At 44.6% G+C, this 22,541-nt stretch overlaps 1 protein-coding gene across 2 annotated transcripts in view; it reads right to left on the minus strand.

The window, feature by feature from the left end:
- Positions 1-1,390: 1,390 nt before the first annotated feature.
- The window catches only part of LOC132816563 (P2Y purinoceptor 3), a 60,551-nt gene continuing 39,400 nt past the window's right edge, over positions 1,391-22,541 (minus strand). For both annotated transcript variants that reach the window (XM_060826327.1, XM_060826326.1), the window contains exon 2: positions 1,391-4,464. In XM_060826327.1, coding sequence (XP_060682310.1) covers positions 3,432-4,418 — 987 coding nt within the window. In that variant the 5' untranslated portion in view covers positions 4,419-4,464 and the 3' untranslated portion in view covers positions 1,391-3,431. The remainder of the gene's footprint in view (positions 4,465-22,541) is intronic.

The raw sequence follows: 22,541 nt of genomic DNA on the forward strand, positions 1-22,541 counted from the left end.
CTATTATCTCATGCCTTCTGCAAGGCCCAAGTCAGGGAGTGTGATGGAATACTCCCCACTTGCCTGGATGGGTGCAGTTCCAACAGCACTCAAGAAGCTTAACACCATCCAGGACATAGCAGCCCACTTGATTGGCTCCATATCAAAAACACACATCCAAAGATTCCTGATGAAGTGCTTTTGCCCAAAACATCGATTTTCCAGCTCCTTCAACGCTGCCTGATCTGCTGTGCTTTTCCAGAACTACACTTTTGATGTTATATCCACAAACATCTATTCCCTCATCACTCATGCTCAGTAGCAGCAGTGTGTAGTACAAGATGCACTGCAGAAATTCACCAAAAATCATTAAACAGCACCTTCCAAACCCATGACCTCTTCCACCTAGAAGGACCTGGGCAGCAGATACATGGGAACGCCACCATCTGAAACTTCAAAATATATCACCGTTCCTTCAGTGTTGCTGGGTAAAATTCCTGGAATTCCCTCCCTAAGGGCATTGTGAGTCTACCTACAGCACATGGACTGCAGCAGTTCAAGAAGGCAGCTTACCATCACCTGCTCAAGGGGCAATTAGGGACGGGCAACAAATGCCATCCTTAATGCATCTGGCCTACCTGTGACTCCAGACCCACAGTGGTGTTGTTGCCTCTGAACCATTCTCTGCAACGGCCTGAGTAAGCCATTGGCGAATATCCATTCAGTTCAAGGTGATTAGGAATGGATAACAAACATCCACAACCCATGAAAAAAATAAATTAAATTAAAATAAAATATGCAAATTCAGGAATATTTCACCTCCCTATTTGCATTACAGTAGAATTCTCTCAGCTAATAAAACGCAATGTCAATGTAAGTCACGTCTCCTAATTTTCCAGGGACTGGGAGAATCCTGGACAATTCCCTTTACGAAGTACTCTCAGTGCAGAAATAGGCCATTTGGCTCATATTAGCCTGCTCTCATTCCTTCTCCATTTAATCCAACCACCATGCCTTCCTGTTACTTCCTCCCTCAATCCTCATCAAGCTTCCCTTGAAAGCTCTTGAGCAAAATACTGTAGGCGCTACAAATCTGAAACTAACACAGGCAATGCTGGAGAATCTCAGTAGGTTTGCCAGTATCTGTGAAGAGAGAAACAGAGTTAATGTTTTAGGGCTGAGGACTCCATTTCAGAACTGTTCCATACTCAAGAAGTTAACTTTGTTTCTCTCTCCACAGATCTGCTGAGTTCCTCTAGCTTTCTCTGTGCACGTTTCAGACTTCAAGCAGCCTTTGCTGCTTACCTAGCTTTTATAATGCAAAATAATTCAGCCCTAAAAATCATAATAAGAAAGTTCAGGAGCTTCTAGAGGTTTAAAAAAAACAACCAATTTGTATGTGAGGTTAAGTGGCATCTGCAAACTTGGCAGCTGAATTCACATTGATATTTAAAGTATCTGTAAATTTTCCAACAAATTATATTAATCTGGTAACTTTAACGCAATGAAAAGATCCCAAATAGTTTCACAGGAGTGTTTGTTTGCCAAATATAACACAGAGCTACTGTAGGAGATGTTAGGTCAGGTGATTCAAGGTTAGCTTAAAGGAGTTGGAATCTTATAGCAGTGTTTTACAAGAATAAAGTTCAAAATCACATGACTCCAGGTTATAGTCCAACATGTTTATTTGAAATCACAGGTTTTCAAAGCACCGCTGCTTCATCAGATGACATCTTCACCTCATGAAGGGGCAGTGCTCCGAAAGCTTGTGATTTCAAATAAACCTGTTGGATTATAACATGGGTTCATGTGACTTCAGAATTTGTCCAGCCCAGTCCAACACCAGCACCTCCACATCACGGTTACAAGGATAAAAAGGGAGGCTGACAAGCAGTAGATTGGTGGTGGAACTGACAGAGCTTGGGACCTAAGCAACTGAGGCTCTGATCCTTCATGATAGAGTGATTAAAATCAGGGATGCTTTAAAAGGGCAGAACTGGAGGAGTGCAGAGAACATAGAATCATACGAGTCTGCACTAACAAAGCAACATTCAACCTATTACTGGTCTCACTTTCCCACACTTATGGCATTTCAAGTGCTCATCCATGCACTTTTTTAAAAGCTCTGTGGTTACTGTCCCCAGCTACCCTCCCAGGTAGTGCATTCCTGATGCCCACCACCCTCTGGATGAGGAAACATTTCCTCAAATACCCTCTAAACCTCTTGCCCTTCGCCACAAAATTATTTATCGATCTTTCAACTAAAGGGAGCAGTTGCTTTCTGTACCAACAGTTCTGAAGAAGGGGCACCAGATTCGAAACGTTAATTCTGCTTTCTGTCTTTACAGGTGCTGCAAGACCTGCTGAGTTCCTCCAGCAAGTTTTGCTTTATTGCTTCTCATCTGCCCTGTCCATGCCCCTCATAATCTTACACACCTCAATCAGGATGCCCCTCAAACTCCTCTTCCAAAGAAAACATCCCAAGCTTATTGAGTCTTTCTCATCCCAGGTTAAATGCTCCATCGCAGGCTGCATCTTGGTGAATATCTTCTGCAAACCCTCCAGTGCAATCACATCCTACTATAGTGCAGTGATCAGAACTACACAGAGTACCCAGACGGATATGAAACTGAGTGAGACTACAGAGAGGCCTGAAAACAAGAATTTCAAAATCAAAATGTTCATTGACTTCAAGTCAATGTCAGTTGGCACATGTAAGGAGGACAGGGGAAAGGGAATTGCTGTGACTTAGGACTCAGGTAGAGGTTTGGATGGTCTCCGGGTTACAGAGGGTAGAGTCTATGAGACCAACCAGGAGTGCACTGAAATGGTCAAGTCCAAATGCAGCAAATGCATGATCTCAGGTTTCAGTAGCAGATGAGCTGAGGTAGAGTCTAAAGTGATGGAGATAGTAAACAGTGGTGATATCTCTGATACGTAACCCAAGAAGTTACCATACTTTAAGTGAAGAGATGAAAGATTGGCAACACTGTCAAAGATACCCAAAAATCAAAAGGCTCAGAATTGGGATGACTCTGAACTCCGAAGTCCATGCTTAGAAATGAATCAATTCTTGCAATCAAATACTTGCAATCCCCCCTTGTTAAAGCAGTCTTTGTATTTTAGTTTTTTGGAAATGAGGGATGCAATTTTGGTTGGGTTAAAGCATGTGCGTCAGTGCATTATCAATGCAGTTGCTTATCCTTGGCCATCACTCTAACTCCAGCATTCCAGCCTCGGGTGCTGACACGCTGTGTCAGATGTTGCTTGTTCTCCAGATTCACAAACACGGCTCATGCAGGCCACCCGCCGTCCATGTCAACCCCACCCCATCCCCCTGAATCATGCCATGCAGTCAGGTGGGAGGCCATCACTTGGTCCAGTGCATTCAGACTACCCTGTGCAAGCCTCCACCCAAGCTGGCTGACGTAGCTGGGTGAAGGTGAGCAAGGTCAGGTCTCGACACTCCTGCATACCCTCGCCTTCAGGTTGGTGTTGACCCTCTGCAGCAGCAATCGCGTGCTCTGCCTCAGCTTCTCGTGGGTGAAGTAGAAGAGGATGGGGTCCATGACGCTGTTCATGCTCGCCAGGGGTCTCGTGGCCTTGTAGGCCCGGGCGAAGCCTTGAAGCGTTAAGCAGGCAATGGAGCTCTGAGCGCGGACGATGAGATAGGCAGTCTTGGTCAGGTGGAAGGGCAAGAAGCTAATGATAAAGACCACGGCCACGATGACAATCATCCGTAGGGCCTTGCTCTTTTTGCGCTGGATGGCGTGGCCCAGTGCCTGGTTAGGTTTAGACAGCTCCATCGCCATGGCGCAGTAGCACGCCAACAGTCCAGCAAATGGGAAGGCAAAGCCCACCACCGTCAGGGCGATGCCGTACGGGAAGTAATAAAGGGACTGTTCAGGGCTGCTCAGGTCGTAACACACGGTCCTGTTGCGCTGGATCCCGGTGGAAGCAAATTTCCAGATGGGAGCACACTCTGCCAACACAAAGGTCCAAACCAGGCCGCAGACTGCCCATGCAAACTTGGGGCCCCGTTTCTTGTGCCAGGTACTCAGCGGGTGGCAGATGCCAATGTACCGTTGCAAGCTGATGCAGGTGAGGAAGAGAATGCTCCCATGAAGGTTGGCGTAGAAGAGGAAGCGGGTGGCCTTGCACAGCATCTCACCGAAGGGCCAGTAGTCCATGTGAATGTAGTTGTAGATCAGGAGCGGCAGGGAGCAGACGTACAGGATGTCCGCCATGGCCAAGTTGACCATGTAAATGGCATTCCTGGTCAGAGGCTTCGGGGAGAGCCGGATCTGAATGATGACTGTCAGGTTTAGGATCAGGCCAAGGACCAGCACCACCGTGTACGTGACAGGCAGTAGAATGTTCTTGAACTTCTCTTGGTATGTGCAGCCTTTGCTCGGAGGGCCAGAGGTGGAATCATTCATGTTCCCGTCTCCCGAACGCTTCAACTTTTATTCCTCTCACTCGGCCCTGTTCAAACAAAAAGTGAAATCTGAATAGGAAGCATCAGAACAGGAAGAGGCCATTCAGCCTCTTGGGCCTGTTACTCCGTTTGGTTAGATAATGGTCAATCTTTGCCTCAACCCCAATTACCCGTCTTGATTCCTTATCCCATTCATCCATCATCCCCAGAGACAAAGTACACCTGATGCTTGATGAAACCCCAATGATCACTCAGGGTACTGAAATCAGAGATTTATACAGCACAGAAACAGACCCTTCAGTCTAACTCATCTGCTCCGACCAGATATCCCAATCTTAACTACTTCCATTCGCCAGCTTTTGCCCCATATCCCTCTATACCCTTTCCATTCATATACCCACCCAGATGCCTATTAAATGCTATAATTGTACCAGCGTCCACTACTTCCTCTGGCACCTCATTCCATACACATACCACCCTCTGCATGAAAACCTCTTAAATTTTACTCCCCTCACCTTAAATTTTTGCCCTCTATTTTTGGACTCCCCTACCCTGGGGAAAAGGCCTTGGTTATTCACCCTCTCCGTGCCCCTCATGATGTTATAAACCTCTATAAGGTCACCCCTCGGCCTCCAATGCTGCAGAGAAAAAGGCTAGACTATTCAGCCTCTTCCCATAGTTTTGTGTGAGGTGTTGCATTTTGGAAAGATAAACCAGAGCAGAACTTATACAGTTAACGGGAGTACCCTGGGGAGGGTTGCTGAACAAAGAGACAGAAGGGTGCAGGTGCATAGTTCCTTGAAAGTGGAGTTACAGGTAAACAAGGTGGTGAAGGAGGAATTTGGCATGCTTGCCTGTATTGGTCAGTGCATTGCATACAGCAGTTTGGATGTCATGTTGCAGCTGTACAGAACATTGGTGAAGACGGTATTCAGTTCTGGTCTCCCTGCTGTAGGAAACCTGAAAGGGTGCAGAAAGGATTTATGAAGATGTTGCCAGGGTTGGAGGGTCTGAGTTATTACATTGTGCAAATCCCAGTCTAAACACATCAGTGCTGGTGTTAACTAGTCAACTCCATTTCCTGATGATAAAACCGTACACAACTATGAAAACTTTACAACATAGAAGGAAGCCATTTGGCCCATCTCGTCTCTGCTGCCTCATTGCAAGACCAATTCATCTGAAGCCCTACAATTCTTCCCTGTGCTAATGGGCGGCACGGTGGCACAGTGGTTAGCATTGCTGCATCACAGTACTAGAGACCCGGGTTCAATTCCTGACTCAGGCGACTGACTGTGTGGAGTTTGTACATTCTCCCCGTGTCTGCGTGGGTTTCCTCCGGGTGCTCCGGTTTCCTACCACAGTCCAAAGATGTGCCGGTCAGGTGGATTGGCCATGCTAAATTGTCTGTAGTGTTAGGTAAAGGGGTAAATGTAGGGGTATGGGTGGGTTGCGCTTCGGCGGGTCAGTGTGGATTTGTTGGGCCGAAGGGCCGGTTTCCACACTGTAAGTAATCTAAATCTAAAATAATCCAATGCCCGTTTGAAAGCCTCAGTTGAAGCAGCCACTGCTACACTCCCAGAATTGGATCAGCTGGGCAATTAAATATCCTTCTCTGGGACAATGCTTCCGAAGAAACTCCCCCTCTTAATATCCACTAGAAACCCCTGAGCTACCTGCCTGGCTTGGGTATTCCCCTGGTGCAAGAAATGTAGAAGAAGATAATGGGTTCAGGCACATCAGTATCCTGATCTAAGGTCCTCAATAGGCCAAGGACAATAAACAGCCAACCTTTCCACCATCCCTATAAAATTGGAGGTAGATCAGGAGAAGGCATATAGGCAGTGGCTTGTATTCTTTTCTAGGAAGCAATAGATAGAGTCATAGTCAGAGAGTCATACTGCATGGAAACAACTTTGGTCCAACCAGTCCATATTGAACATAATTCCAAACTAAACTAATCCCACCTGTCTGGTACTGGTCCATATCCCTCCAAACACTACCCATTTCACCTTCAACAACAAAACCTACAAACAAATCAATGGGATGCCTATGGGATCATCGATATCAGGATTATGAGTAGAAAGAGTGATGCAGTGACTAGAACAAACAGCCCTCCCCACGATCCAACCCAAACTTTGGGTCCACTGTGTGGATGACACCTTTGACATCATGAAACAAAACAAATTAGAAGAAACCTGCAATATCATTGTCATCATCCTTACTGACATAAAGTTCACCAAAAAGGAAGAGAACAACATACTCCCCTTCCTAGACATCACAGTGGAACAAACAGTCAATGGAGAACTGCAGACATGTGTCTACAGGAGAGCAACATACACAGACCAGATACTCAACTACAGAAGCAATCACCCCAATACTCACAAATGGTGCTGTGTCTGGACATTATTTAAATGGAACACAACAAACTGCACCATCCAGAAACTATGAGCACTAGAAGAAAAATACCTGTACACCTTATTCAAGAACAACCGGGTACCCCGATAAACACAGTCCACTGATTCTTAACCAAAAAACCCAAACAAGTAGATACAACATGCCCAGAAACTCTAGCCACACTCAGATACATCAAAGACATCTCAGAGACGACTGCGAGACTACTCTGACCCCTTACCGTCATGGTAGCCCACAAACCGACCAACATACTGAAACAGCTACTGATGAACTTAAAGGACCCTGTACCAGCAACCAGCAAAACGAATCTCATTTACAAAATACCCTGCAAGGACTGCAACAAACAATACATCAGACAGACAGGCAGGAAACTAGTCACCAGGATACACAAGCACCAACTAACCACCAAAAGACATAACCAACTATCACTAGTATCCTTTCATACAGATGAAGAAGGACACCACTTTGATTGGGACAACTTATCCAACCCAGGACGAGCTAAACAGAGACACGCACGGGAATTCCTAGAGGCCTGACATTCAAACCAGTACTTCATCAAAAAACACATTGATTGAGACACCATTTACCAACCTCAGAAAAAGAACCGGAAATAATATCACCCACCTTAACAGACCAAGACACATAAATTGAAAGTGGGACAGAACACTAGCGCTTCACCAGAGGCTCACTACTGATGTTACCTAGCATGGTGAAGAAACGTCTGAGAACAAATCTACCAGCTCAGTGAGCAAACTTACAACCTGAATCACAACCTTTCCTATTCCTGTGTCCATCCAAATGTCTTTTAAATGTTGTTATTGTACACAAATCCATCACTTCCTCAGGAAGTTCATTCACACGAGAACCACCCACTTGCCCCTCATGTCTTTTTTAAATCTCTCTCCTCTCACCTTAAAAATGTACCCTTTTTGCCTTGAAACCCCCCCCCATCCTCGGGATAAGACAACTATCATTGACTCTGCATACCTCTCATTATTTTATGAACTTCTATTCGGTCACGTCTCAACCTCCCATGCTCCAGTGAAAGAATCCCCAACCTATCCAGCCTTTTATAATAACTTTGTGGGCGGCACGGTGGCACAGTGGTTAGCACTGCTGCCTCACAGCGCCTGAGACCCGGGTTCAATTCCCGACTCAGGCGACTGACTGTGTGGAGTTTGCACGTTCTCCCCGTGTCTGCGTGGGTTTCCTCCGGGTGCTCCGGTTTCCTCCCACAGTCACAAAGATGTGCGGGTCAGGTGAATTGGCTATGCTAAATTGCCCGTAGTGTTAGGTAAGGGGTAAATGTAGGGGTATGGGTGGGTTGCGCTTCGGCGGGTCGGTGTGGACTTGTTGGGCCGAAGGGCCTGTTTCCACACTGTAAGTAATCTAAGTAATCTAATCTAATCTAATCTTACATCAAACGTTCCATACCCGGCAACATCCTGGTAATTCTCTTCTGAATCCTCATCAGCTTAATAAAATCCTTCCTATAACTGGGCGACCGGAGCTGGACTCAGTATTACAGGAGAGGCCTTACCAATGTCCTGTACAACCTCAACTTGATTTCCCAACTTCAACACTCAAAGGACTGAGCAATAAAGATAAGTGTAATAGTTGAAGATTCCATGGTCTCTGCCATTCGATCATAGCTGATACGTTTTTTCAACTCCATTCTACTGCCTGCTTCCCTAACCCTTGCTCTCAAGAACCTACCTCGGTCTTAGATAAACTCAATGACTTGGCCTCCACAACCCTTTGTGGTAACGAGTTCCACAGATTTACCTCTGGCTGAAGAAATTCCTCCTCATCTCAGTTCTAAAGGGTCATCCTTTCACTCTGACGTGTGCCCTTGGGTCCTGTACTCTCCTACTAGTGGAAACACCTTCTCCACGTCCACTCTACCCAGGCCTCATGCTTCGAAACTACACTGAGTACTGAACTAGACTCCTCAACTGCTCCTCATAAAACAAACCCTTAATCCCCAGGATCATTCTTGTACATATTTTTGACAATTCATATCAATCCTCGTCTGGTAGTGAAAGAGTTTGTGTAATTTGGAATTAAATAGTTCAATCAAGTCAAGATTAGACAGTAATATTAACACCACAAAAATGCCACACAATGACCATCTCCAACAAGACAGAATCTAACCACCACCCTTTGACATCCAGTGGTGCTACCATGACTGAATTCCACTCTGTTAAACTCCTGTGAGTTACTATTGATCAGAAACTGAACTGGACTAGCCATATAAATGCTGTGTACAGGAGTAGGTCAGAGGCAAGGAATCCTGCAGTCAGTAACTCACCTCCTGACTCCCCAAAGCCTGTGCATCATCCACCAGAGCAACCAAAGATGGACAATAAGTGCTTGACTAGCCATGACTAAATAAAAATGCATTAATCTTTTCTTAGATTTGAACAACTCTTTTATCTGCAATTAATGTGATGGGTTTACATGAAGATTTCCTCCCTTTGGTTAATATTCCTTTCACAGGTTGCTTGTTCAATGATCTGCCACACACACCTGCACACTAACAAACACATGCACACACAGATGCACACGAAGAAACACACACACAAACACACACACACACACACACACACACACACACACACACACACAAAAACACACAAGTTACTCCTCACTATGAGCACTAGTCCGCAGCAGAAATGGCATTGCATGAATAACCAAGAAACTGCCCTAAGAAACGGGTTTTGTGTTGACATGCTATCACTGAGCACTGTGCTGCTATTTATAAACCAAATTATGGAAGATGCACTTTGAGAATATAGTCCCCTTCACTCTCAGACAATCAGACTGATTCACAAGCAGTTCTGAAGAAGGGTCACTAGACTTGAAACATTAACTTTGTTTCTCTCTCCATAGATACTGCCGGAGCTGCTGAATTTCTCCAGCATTCTTTGTGTTTGTATGACACTGATTCACGAGTTTGCAATCTTTTGACAAATGGAAACTTCAGGATATTTCTCCTTTACTCAGTATGTATGATAACGAATGTTTATTTTATATTTAATGAGTCTATAATTTGAAACAGTCCAGCAAGATGGAAAGTCTCTGAGGAAATTGGACAAATGCTTAAAAATAAACTATGGTCATGACAATGGGGAAGGAGAGGAGCTCATTGGAAAGCTGTGGCTCAGAGAGTATCAGGAGCCTCTTATCAAGTTGGGGACCCAAGTCCAGGAGGCCATTACAGGAGCAGCACCAGCATATGAGGTGCCATCCTGGTGAAAACACTAAATAGGACAAGAGATAAGGCTAATGATCCCACAACCAACAGACCAGATCTAAATTCTGCAGTCCAGTCGTGAATGGTGGTGGACTATTAAACAACTCACTGAAGGAGGATGCTCCACACATATCCCCATCCTCAACGATGGGGGACCCAGGTCACGAGTGCAGAAAGTTAAGGCTGAAGCTTTCGCAACAATCTTCAACCAGAAGTACTGAGTGGATGATCCATTTCGCACTCCCCCAGCATCACAAATATCAGTCTTCAACCAATTCCATTCGCTCCACGTGACATCAAGACATTGGATACTGCAAGGTCAGCGTGCCCTGACAACATTCCAACAATAATTCAGTGCTCCAGAACTTGCCGTGGTCTTTGCCAGTATGTTTCTGTGCAGCTATCTCACTAACATTTACCTGGCAATCTGCAAAATTCCTGCAAATTCTAAAGTTCCAGCAAAGGAACGGAGCTCAGTTTAGGTCCAGGGCAATTCGGCTCCTGATCGCATTGCAATGTCAGTCCGAACATGGTCACCAGAGCTGAATTCCAGAGGTGAGGCGAGAGTGACAGCCCTTAGCATCCAGGCTATAATCAAGGTGCCCTGGCAAAACTGGAATCACTAGAAATCAGAGGAAAGCTCTCCACTAGTTGGAGTCATACCTGGCACAAATAGAAAAGGAAAAGGACGGTCAGCAAAAAAAGAATTTTGTATGGCGGGGGTGCGGGAGAAGCAGATTTTATTAAAATAAGACAGAATCTTGGCCAAAGTAGACTGGGAATAGCTATATATGGGTATTTCTACAGCAGAGTGGAAGGTGTAATAAAATGCAACTGGGGAGAGTTTAGCCTTAACATATTCTCTTTGGGGTGAAATGTAGGAGCAACAAGCCCAGAGAACCCTAGATATCCAGGAGTATTCAGAACCGGCTAAGCAGGAAAAGAGAGGTATAAAATTTGTACAAAGCAAGCAAATCAATGGAGGCCCTAGAGGAGTACAGGAAGTGAAGTAGGGAGCTCAAGAAAGCAATTCGAAAGCAAAGAAGGGGCATGAGTAAAGCACTGGCATGTAAAATCAGGGAGAAATGGGAGGTAATGGCCTAGTGGTATTATCAGTGGACTGTTAATCTAGAGAGTAAAAAGTGAGGTCTGCAGATGCTGGAGATCAGAGTTGAAAATGTGTTGCTGGTTAAAGCACAGCAGGTTAGGCAGCATCCAAGGAACAGGAAATTCGACGTTTCGGGCCAGAGCCCTTCATCCTGATGAAGGGCTCTGGCCCGAAACGTCGAATTTCCTGTTCCTTGGATGCTGCCTAACCTGCTGTGCTTTAACCAGCAACACATTTTCAGCTGTTAATCTAGAGATCCAGGTAATGTTCGAAACCTGACATGATGGTAGAATATCACTTAAATAAAAATCTGGAATTAAGAGTCTAATAATGACCATGAATCCATTAGTAATTGTCAAAAAAACCCACCTCATTCACTAATGTCTTTAGGGAAGGAAACTGACATCCTTACCTAGTCTGGCCTTCATGTGACTCCAGACCCTCAGCAATGTGGTTGACTCTCAACTGCTATCACTGCTATCAGAGTTCAGCAATAAGTGCTGGCCTAGCCAGTTACACCCTCATCCTGTGAATAAATAAATGCATATCAAGAGGAAGAGACTAACCAGGAAAAGATTGGGGTCCATTAGATATCAAGGTGGAAATCTGTATGTGCACTTCTCATCTGTCTTCACTCAAGAGAAGGAAGATATTGGTACAGATTCAGGAAGGTGAAGTGTTACTGAAGAAAATTATTTTTCACTTGGCCATTTGGAATGCAGTAGCAGAAGTTGCTGGAAAAGCTCAGCAGGTCTGGCAACATCTGTGAAGAGAAATCAGACTTAATGTTTCAGGTCCGCTGACCCTTCCTTGGGCCTTGAAACGTTAACTTTGATTTCTCTTCACAGATGCTCCAGGCCCTTCTGTTTTTGTTCCTGATTTACAGAATCCGCAGTTCTTTTGGTTTTTATTGAGAATGTACTGCCTGGGAGTGTAGTTGAGGAGAGTAACCTCATGACCTATAAAAAGTATTTGGATGAGCGCTTCATGTGGCATGATATTCAAAACGAGGTGGGATTTGAGCCCATGTGACAGATTACTAACCCAGTAGTGTTACAAAGAGGCGACTGTGTTGTTTCTCATGGCATCCCACTCACAGGCATTATCCAGGGTCAAGAAGGGCAAACTGAAATCTCATCGCATCTACCAAACCCAAGTGATAGATTGTTGCAGAGCAACTGAGGAAAAGCCAGAGAAAAAGCACAGGGACAAATTTCTCTTTGTCATTTTGAACATCTCTCTTGTCCAGATTGAAAATATGGAAAATGGGGAAAAAGACTTGTTTGGCTGACAGGTATTCAACATTCAATTTACTGATGAGACATTTTACTTTCCAATTGGCGTAGGAGGACAATTGCATGCCAATCTATTTGTTTTAGAGAGAGGGTAAATGTCATTGTCCTGTGTGGAACTGAATCGCAATCAGCTATTGGTTGATTGTAATGTGGTTAACCATCTGGCTAACATTAATCTTATTTCCCTTTTGGAAGTTCCACTTCTTTGTCTAGAATCTAACAGACTAATGTCCACTATTTATCTTTAAACTAGCTATCATTTTCAATGTTTTTCCTTCCACAAGCTCTTCCATTAATTCTGTCCAATTAAAGGCAACGTGAAATTTTAAGTGCCTCACTGAACATAGTCCAACAAAATTTAACACAGTCACAAAAATATTGACATCACATCCAGTTTATTCACCACCAACACTCAGCAGCGGCCATCTGCAGGATACATTGCATTGCAATACCAGGAAGCGAGAGCCTCTCTATGCTATTGGTGGACTATTAATGCAGAGATTCAGCTAATGTTCCATGGAACCAGGTTTGAATCCCATCATATTTAAACTCAATTTAAATTTAATTTGAAATTTAAACTCAATAAAAAAAACCCAAAATTAAGAGCTAATTCTGACCATGAATCCGTTGCCTCTCATACTCATCTAGCTTTCCTGTAAACACTCCCATACCAATCAGATTCCTCCATATCACATTCTTTGAGGGAAGGGATTTTCTTTCGTTGATCATCCTATTGGATTTATCAATGACTTCATTTATTCATTCACTGGGAGGGCACGGCTGTGTGCCAGTATTTATTAGATGAAAGTGGTTACTGCAGATGCTGGAGATTAGAGTCAAGATTAGAGTAGCACTGGAAAAACACAGCAGGTCAGGCAGCATCCGAGGAGCAGGAAAATTGGCTTTCCTGCTCCTTGGATGCTGCCTGACCTGCTATGCTTTACCAGCACTACTCTAATCTTGCCAGTATTTATTGCCCATCCATAGTTGCCCCTTGAGAAGGTGGTGGTGAGCTGTCCTCTTGAACCGTTGCAGTCCATGTGCTGTTGGTTGACCCACAATGCCCTTAGGGAGGGAATTCAAAAATTTTGACCCAGTGACACTGAAGGAACGGCGATACATTTCCATGTCAGGATGGAGAGGGGCTTGGAGGAGAACTTACAGGGGGTGGTATTCCTATTGATCTGCTGCCCCTTGTCCTTTTAGATGGAAGTGGTTGTGGTTTTGGAAAGTGCTGTCTGAGGATCTTTGATTTTTTTTTTTCTCTTCATTCACGGGATGAGGACATCACTGGCTAGGTGAATATTTATTTCCCATCTCTAATTGCCCAGAGGGCAGTCAAAGGTCAACCACATTGCTGTCACCTATAGACCAGAACAGATAAGGGTGGCAGATTTCACAGTAACAAATCTGATGGGTCTTTCCAACAATTGGCAACACTATTATCTCTTCCAGCCTTATAAACATCCCTAATGGTGTAACATCCTCCAACCACACAAAATTCCTTCTCTCTATAAACATCTCTACCTCTTACACTGTTCTTCCTCTCTGTTACCATGACTAGTTCCTTTCAATCCTCTCTAGCTTTGTAATCTCCTCCAACAGCCCCCGCTCTTCCTATCTCTGTAAACCTCGAACAACCCTCCAATATTTCCACCTTCCTCTAATTCTGGCCTCTCAAGTAATCCCAGTTTTAGTTATTCCACCACTGGCAGCTAGGACTTCAGTTACCTGGACCCCAAGGTCTGGAATCTCTTACACAGACCTTGCTATTTCTCTCTCCTCTTCTTGGCAAAAGGTTTGTTTTTAATGTCTGCAATTCCTTTTTGAAGCTCAGTGTAAAAGTTGTGTTTGATGTTCATTCCTGTGAAGCAACTTTGGTATTTTACTGTATCAAAAGTGCTACTCAAATGCAAGTTGTTATTATTGTTTAGTTCAGCTTTTGACTGTCATACTGGGAAGTGGTTCAAAGCCATTGTTTTTGATACAAGTCTGGTTACCACATCACAGGAAAGGGGTAAACACATTGGAAAGCTGCCTGACTCCAACGTATGTCAAGGTTATAGGGTGGCACGGTGGCTCAATGGTTAGTTCTGTTACCTCACAGCACCAGGAACCTGGGTTCAATTCCAACCTCAGGTGACTGTCTGTGTGACGTTTGCACATTCTCCCCATGTCTGTGTGGGTTTCCTCCCACAATCCAAAGACTTTCAAGTTGGGTGAATTGGCCATGCTAAATTGCCTGTAGTGTTCAGGAATGTGTAGGTTGGGTGCATTAGTCAGGGTAAATGTCAGATAATAAGTTAGGGGAGTGGGTCTGGGTGGGCTACTCTTCGGAGGGTCAGTGTGGACTTGTTGGTCCGAAGGGCCTGTTTCCACACTGTAGGGAATCTCTGAAGAAGTGATTTATAAAAATGGTTCCAAGAACGAGAAACCTCAGTAATGAGGATAGATTGAAGAAGTTTGGACTGCTCTCCTTGGAGAGAAAGTGGCCGAGATGAGATTTGGTAGAGGATTAAGTCATGAGTGGGTTGGACAGAGTAGTTAGGGAGAAGCTGTTCCTGCTTGTAAAAGGAACAAGAATGAAAGGGCATAGATTTAAAGTGATGTGTGAATGAAGCAACGGTGGTGTGAGAAAAACTACTTATCTTTTCACATAGCAAGTAGTTAGGGACAGTATTACACTACCTGGAAATCTTGCAGGTTCAATTGAGGCATTCAAGAGGAGCATTGGATGGTTATTTGGATTGAAACATGGGTATCGGGATAGAGCAGGAAAGTGGCACGATGTAATGATGCTCATTTAAAATGAGCCAGTGCAGGCACAATGGGCCAAATGGCCTCCTCTGCATTGCAATAATTCTGTGATTCTTTGAAAAGGAAGATGGTCAGTTTGTCTAACGCAGGGCAATATTGTATTTATGCCAACTGAACCAGGAATGCAGGCGCATATAAGGAAAGCCTCCGTTACTAGTCTCCAAAGTTATTTGGGAGACCCATCCACAGAATAGCCCTGAGCTTAATGGAAATATCCTCTGGCATGTTCTGAAAGTCTTGGCAAGGGATGAGACCGGAAATTAGACGCTACGGAATGGAGGGATTTTGGATTCTTTATTCATGAATCACAGAAGTTCAGCAGGCAATAGGGAGGGGAATGGAACATGGGTCTTTATTTCAAAGGGAGTGGAATATAAAATAGGGAGGTTTTTCTAAAACTATACAAGGCATTAGTCATATCACAGCTGGAATACTGTGAAGTTTTGGGGCCTTACTCTGAGGTAAGATGCAAAATCATCACAGTCTTACTAGACCATAGGGTTGCTCCCTCATTACAGAGAGAGACAACTGGTAGTTGCTTTAACACGATGGTCACCATAGCTCAGGCGAGAGGTTGAGAAGGAGAGTCGTTGATGGTAACCTCAGCTGGTGCAGGAATTGAATCAACGCTGTTGGTGCCACATCAAACTAGCCATCCAGCCAAATTGGCCCCCCGAGGCATACTGGAATTGGAGGCAATCCAGAGAAGGTTCACTTGGCTGATCCCAGGTACGGAGGGTCTGCCTTATGAGAAGAGGGTGAGTAAGTTGGGCCTGTGCTCACTGGCATATAGAGGAACCACCTTGCTGAAACATACAAGATTGTTAGGCAGGTTTAACAGGGTAGATGTCGAAAAAGATTATTTTGGGGTGAAGGGTGCAAACACTTATGCTGCTGGCTGTGTCTTGCTTTGCCAACATCGTTAAAAAAAACACACACAACACCAGGTTATAGTCCAATAGGTTTATTTGGAAGCACTAGCTTTCGGAGTGCTGCCCTTTCGTCAGGTGGTTGTGGAGCAGAATCACAAGACACAGACTTTACAGCAACAGGATTGCAGTGCCATGGGATGTAATATTAAACAACCACCTGATGAAGGAGCAGCACTCTGAAAGCTAGTGCTTCCACATAAACCTGTTGGACTATAACCTGATGTTGTGTGGTTTTTAACTTTGTCCACTCCAGTCCAACACCGGCACCTCCACATCATGACTTTGCCAACATCACTCAGCGACAGGCCACACCTGTTGGCCTTCCTAAGCTGTTAACTGAACAGGATTCTCAAAATGAGCTTGGTACTGGAGATCAGCTATGCCAAGAGGGCAGAGGAAGAAACACCTTTGATTTGATTAATCATTGTCATATGGGTGTATTTCCAAGCTTGGTGGCCATTAGGGGACTGACCAGCTTGGAAGAAGTCTGCTTGTTTGAGGAGAGTGTGAGAAGGGGAGCTCCTGTCCTATATTTCACAAGTGTGACTCAGCAGCAGGGCCAGTACCTTGGATGGCCAGTGTAGCTAATTTTCGTCAGGTGGGTGGGGATTGCCTCAGACCCTTTTTGGAGCCCTGCCCTATCTCCCCTTCCCCTCTTTCCAATAAATCCTGAGGTTTTGAGTCAGCCTCTGATTTCTTCCTTCTTTGTTTTCTTAGGCAATCCCTGGGGTTTGAGGTGACTCCATTCCAATGCAGAGTTATCAGAATTAGGAATCAACCTGTCATGTATTAGAGTTGATCTTTCACTGTGCCTCTCTCTCACTGTAACACTATATTCTGCATTCTGATGGACTTATGTACAGCATGATTTTTCTGTATCACATGCAATACTTTTCACTGTATCTCAGTAGATGTGACAATAATAAATCAAATTAAACCAAAATCTGAATTTTCTGTACCAACCTATCTTCCCCAGAAACATTTTCTTCTGAGCAAAAAAAAATTACAGACGCTGAATAAAGTCACCATTGTTCCAAACTCTCATTCAGGGGAGAGAGAGGAGGAGAAAGAACTGGTGGTAAGTTTAACCTGAGGGTCACCACCCCTCAGGTAAGGGGCAAATTTGAGAAGGCAGGGGACCCCGCCGGTGCAGGAATTGAACCCACGCAGTCTGTGTCATGAACCAGCCGTCCAGCCAACTCACAATCAGGAAAGATGAGAAAGCTGAATGAGGAGTACCTTTATTGAATCTTTGGCTTCCAAGGTCCCAACTTACCACAGGCTTTGAGGGAAGAGCTCCCATTTCCCCTGGCTCTCCCTTTTCAAAGACTTATATGGTGTAGAAGAGGCCCTTCGGCCCATCAAGGCTGTACTGCCAAAATACACTACAATCTACACTCATTCCACTTTCCTGGACTGGGTTCATAACCTTGAGTGTTATGTTTGACTTTCTTCATGGAATGGTTACAACAGAATAGGACACCCACTCTCCTGCTGGAAGTGTGTAGTATGGCATGGGTTCACACTCTTGTTCATCCCTCATCGACCTTGCTGCCGAATGGTTTTCCTTCATTCTTTCATGGGATGTGGGCATCTCCCAGCATTTATTCCCCATCTCTCATTGCCCCTGATCTGAGCGGTTTGCTCAGACCATTTGAGAGGGCAGTTAAGAGTCAAGCACGTTGCTGTGTGTCTGGAGTTACTCTGGGGCCAGACCAGGTGAGGACTCCTAATGGGAGTCGATGGACAACACATGATGACAGTTTCATGGTCACCACCACCAAGATTAGTTTTCAATTCCAGATTTTTTTCATTCAATTTATGTTCCACAAGCAGCTGTGGTGGGAATTGAAACTTTGGCCCCATAGCAATGAGAAGGACAGCTAGATTACTGAACCAATGACACTGTCACTATCCCTGACATTTATTTAGATGAGATTAGATTCCCTACAGTATGGAAGCAGGCCCTTCGGCCCAACAAGTGCACACCGACCCTCCAAAGAGCAACCCACCCAGATCAATGCACCTAACACTATGGGCAATTTAGCGTAGCCAAATCACCTGACCTGCACATATTTGGACTGTGGGAGGAAACCGGAGCACCCGGAGGAAACCTACGCAAACACGGGGAGAATGTGCAAACTCCACACAGAGGTGGGAACTGAACCCGGTCCGGGGCGCTGTGAGGCAACAGTGCTAACCACTAAGCCACCATGCCGCCCAAGAGGCCATCGGGGGGGGGGGGCAATGACCTCAAACCCAAACTGCTGAACATGTTTCAGCAAAACACTTACTGACTGCCGTGGACAATTAATGGGGAAACTATCCCATCCGGCTGACAGGCAGATTATTGTTTGGACTTGGTGTCTGTCTGGCTGGGGTCCAGAACCCAGGGGCTGAATCAAAGGATATGGGGTCGGCCATTTTGCACAAAGATGGGGAGAAATGTTTTTCACACAGACAGTGGGGAGCCTGTGGAATTCTCTGTCACAGAAAGCAGTTGAGGTCAAAATAGTGAATGCTTTCAAGAAGGGATTGTTTTTAGAGCTAAAAAGGGTCAAAGGATATGGGGAGAAAGCAGGAATAGGGGACTGAGCTGGATGATCAGCCATGGTCACATTGAAGGGCCAAGTGGCCTACTCCTGCTCCTATATTCTTTTCTTCAATCATTGATTCTTCACAACATAACTAAAGGCTGTAGCCAGGTTTCCTGTCACTGGTGAAGACAGTCATTGTAGCAAGCATGATGTTGACTGTCTCAAGTCCCCCTGAGAATATTTGGGAAAGTCTTCCACAGTGGCCAGGGGTGGATCTGAAATCAGGTCTCAGCAGAGGTCAAGGCCTATTTGTGGGATGCAGAATACTTTGGCAGGCTTTGCATTTCCTCTTTACAACATGTACACAGTTTAGATTTTATGCATATTTCCCATGCTATCTGGAGTAGCCTCGGGAACTGATAACAATCCAATTTGTTTAAGATGGTGTCCAGAATGGACATAGCTTCTTGAATGAATAAAGGGTTGGAATTCTAAAGGGCTTTTCATGATCTCACATTGGTCCCAAAGCCTTTTCTGGTAATTGTGTAGTCACTGTTATAGTGTGGAAAACACAATGCAGAGCAACCTCCCGCAGGCAGCAATGTGCCCTATGTCTGCAAAATAGAAATACTACATATACACAGTGCACCTATTCCAATCAACAAAATGAATGGCAGCCATTGGCTGGTTCATTTCTCAGGACAATGCCAAGACCAGAGTCAACTTGCCTCGTTTAAAATTTAAACAAAACCTGGCAGTTAACTTAATTGATGTATCCTCTGTGGCAACACCATATCTACCAATCACCAAAGCGTTTGTTAGCCAAACAACCAGCACTCTCCTCGCGTGCAGTACAAATATTGGTTCTCCATTGAATTGATATTCTTGCAAATTTCCTGATGAGTGGTTCTATAAAATGTGTCTTTGTTTCAGCAAGATTCAAGTCCTGTACATCCAAACAGCTACACAAATGTAAGTTGTGATTGATGATTGACTGATGGAGATTAATACACTCAGTCAAAAATTCCATTCTTTGTCTACTTACTTAGATAAGTAAACTGAATAAACATTATTCTTTCTCTGTCCACCAATGCACTACATTGCTAGGAATCTGAGGAGAATCCATTGTCTTAAGAACTGCTTTGAAATATTTACAGTGGGTTTGATAAGACACTGTGATGTATATCTGTAATTGTTATAGAAAACAAATGACTTCCCTCTCTAATAATTCCCAGGCTTTTGTAATGCCTGCCTGTTGAACATTCATCATGCATTTAGAGCCGTAGAATCATACAGCACAGAAACAGACCCTTCGTCCAACCAGTCCATGCTGACCATAATCCCAAACCTAGTGCCACCTGTCTGCGCTTGGCCTTTATCCTTCCAAACATTTCTTATTCATGTCCTTATCCAAATGTGTTTTAAATGTTGTAACTGTACCCACATCCACCACTTTCTCTGGAAGTTCATTCCACCCACAAACCACTCCTGTATATAAAAAAGTCTTCCTTCATGTCATTTTAAAATCTTTCTTCTCTCTTCTGAAAAAATAAGTACAGCAGGTCAGGAAGGGCTTCTGCCCAATACGTCGCTTTTTTCTGCTTATCAGATGCTGGCTGACCTGCTGTGCTTTTCCAGCACCACTCTAATCTTGACTCTGACTTCCAGCAGCTGCAGTCCTCACTTTCACCTTAAGCATAAGCACTCTAGTCTTGAAATCCCCCACCCTGGGGAAAAGACACCTGCCATTCACCTTATCCATGCCTCTCATGATTTTTAAAGGTCACCCCTCAACCTCTTACACTCTAGTGAAGCAAGTCCCAGCTTATCCAGCCTCTCCTTATAACACAAATCATCCATTCCCTGGCAACAGTCTGCCAAATCTCTTCTGACCTTTTCCAGCTTAGTAATATCCGTCCTGATTAGACTTACAGTGTGGAAACAGGCCCTTCGGCCCAACAAGTCCACACCGACCCGCCGAAGCGCAACCCACCCATACCCCTACATTTACCCCTTACCTAACACTACGGGCAATTTAGCATGGCCAATTCACCTGACCCGCACATCTTTGTGACTGTGGGAGGAAACCGGAGCACCCGGAGGAAACCCACGCAGACACGGGGAGAACGTGCAAACTCCACACAGTCAGTCGCCTGAGTCGGGAATTGAACCCGGGTCTACAGGCGCTGTGAGGCAGCAGTGCTAACCACTGTGCCACCGTGACGCCCGCCACTGTAACAGGATGACCAGAACTGGACACAGTACTGCAGAAAAGGCCTCATCAAAATCTTGTACAACCTCGACATAATGTCCCAACTCCTATACTTGATGGTCTGAGCAATGAAGGAAAGTGCACTAAATTTAGATTGACACAAAGCTATTATACACATCTGAGAACACTGTGTCCCTACAATTAGACTGCAATAGTTTGTAGCTCCTTGACCATTACACAAACATGCAAATTATCGGCCAGTGTAGCCATTCAGTCCTTTGAACCTGCTATATCTCTCAACAAGATGATGATTTATCTAATTTCAGCCTCACCTCCACCTTCCTCACTACCCCTGATAACCTTGGGGTAGTCAGGAATCCATACACCTCCATCTTAAAAATATCCAATGACCCCTCCACCAATCACTACTCTGCAAAAGACACTTCTTAAATCTCATGACTGTTTTCTCCAACTGTTTCATTTAGTAAATTAGAAGATTAAGTGGTACAATGGCTCAGCGGTTAGCACTGCTGCCTCACAGAACCAGGGACCCAGGTTCGATTCCAGCCTCAGGCAACTGTCTGTGGAGTTTGCACATTCTCCCGCTGTCTATGTGGGTTTCCTCTGGGTGCTCCGGTTTCCTCCCACAGTCCAAAGATGTGCAGGTTAAGTGAATTGGCCATGATAAATTGCCCATTGTGTTAGGTGCTTTAGTCAGAGGAAAATGGGTCTGGATGAGTTACTCTTCAGAGGGTCGGTGTGGACTGGTTGGGCCGAAGGGCCTGTTTCCACACTGTAGGGAATACAATCTAATTTAGTGCAATTAAGAGATCCTAGATAGATAAGAGTGAATACTGATTGTTACTATAAAAGATGTTGTTCAACTTGAAAGGGTTCAGAAAATATTTACAAGGTTGTTGCTTGGATTGGAGGGTTTGAGTTATAGGGGGAGGCTGAACAGGCTGGGGCTGTCTTCACTGGAGCGTTAGAGGCTGAGGGGTGACCTTATAAAGGTTTATAAAATCATGAGGGGCATGGATAGGGTAAATAGCCTAGGGTAGGGGAGTCCCAAAACTAAAGGCATTGGTTTAAGGTGCGAGGAGAAAGATATGAAAGGAACATGAGGAGCAACTTTTTCACACAGAGAGTGGTACGCGTATGGACCAAGCTGCCAGAGGAAGTGATGGAGGCTAGTACAATTACAACATTTAAAAGATATCTGGATGGGTATGTGAAAAAGAACGGTTTATAGAGATATGGGCCAAATGCTGGCAAATGGGACTAGATTTATTTAGGATATCTAGTCAGCGCAGATGAGTTGAACTGAAGGGTCTGTTTCTGTGCTGTATAGCTCTATGATGTTTTGACTAGTTTGGAAATCCAGGACTTGGGGCCTTCGATTAACAATTAGAATCAGACCTGGAAGAGACTGCAAAGGAGGGAAATTAATCTGGTGTGTGCGCAGAAAACTGGTGAAAGGAAATGCTTGCAACCCTCAGTTCTGTCAGAAACTTTAAAAATGAAAATGGGAGTTTTACGTCCCTGGGGTTTA

Source organism: Hemiscyllium ocellatum, chromosome 6 (assembly GCF_020745735.1).
Source record: "Hemiscyllium ocellatum isolate sHemOce1 chromosome 6, sHemOce1.pat.X.cur, whole genome shotgun sequence".
Lineage (NCBI taxonomy): Eukaryota > Metazoa > Chordata > Chondrichthyes > Orectolobiformes > Hemiscylliidae > Hemiscyllium > Hemiscyllium ocellatum.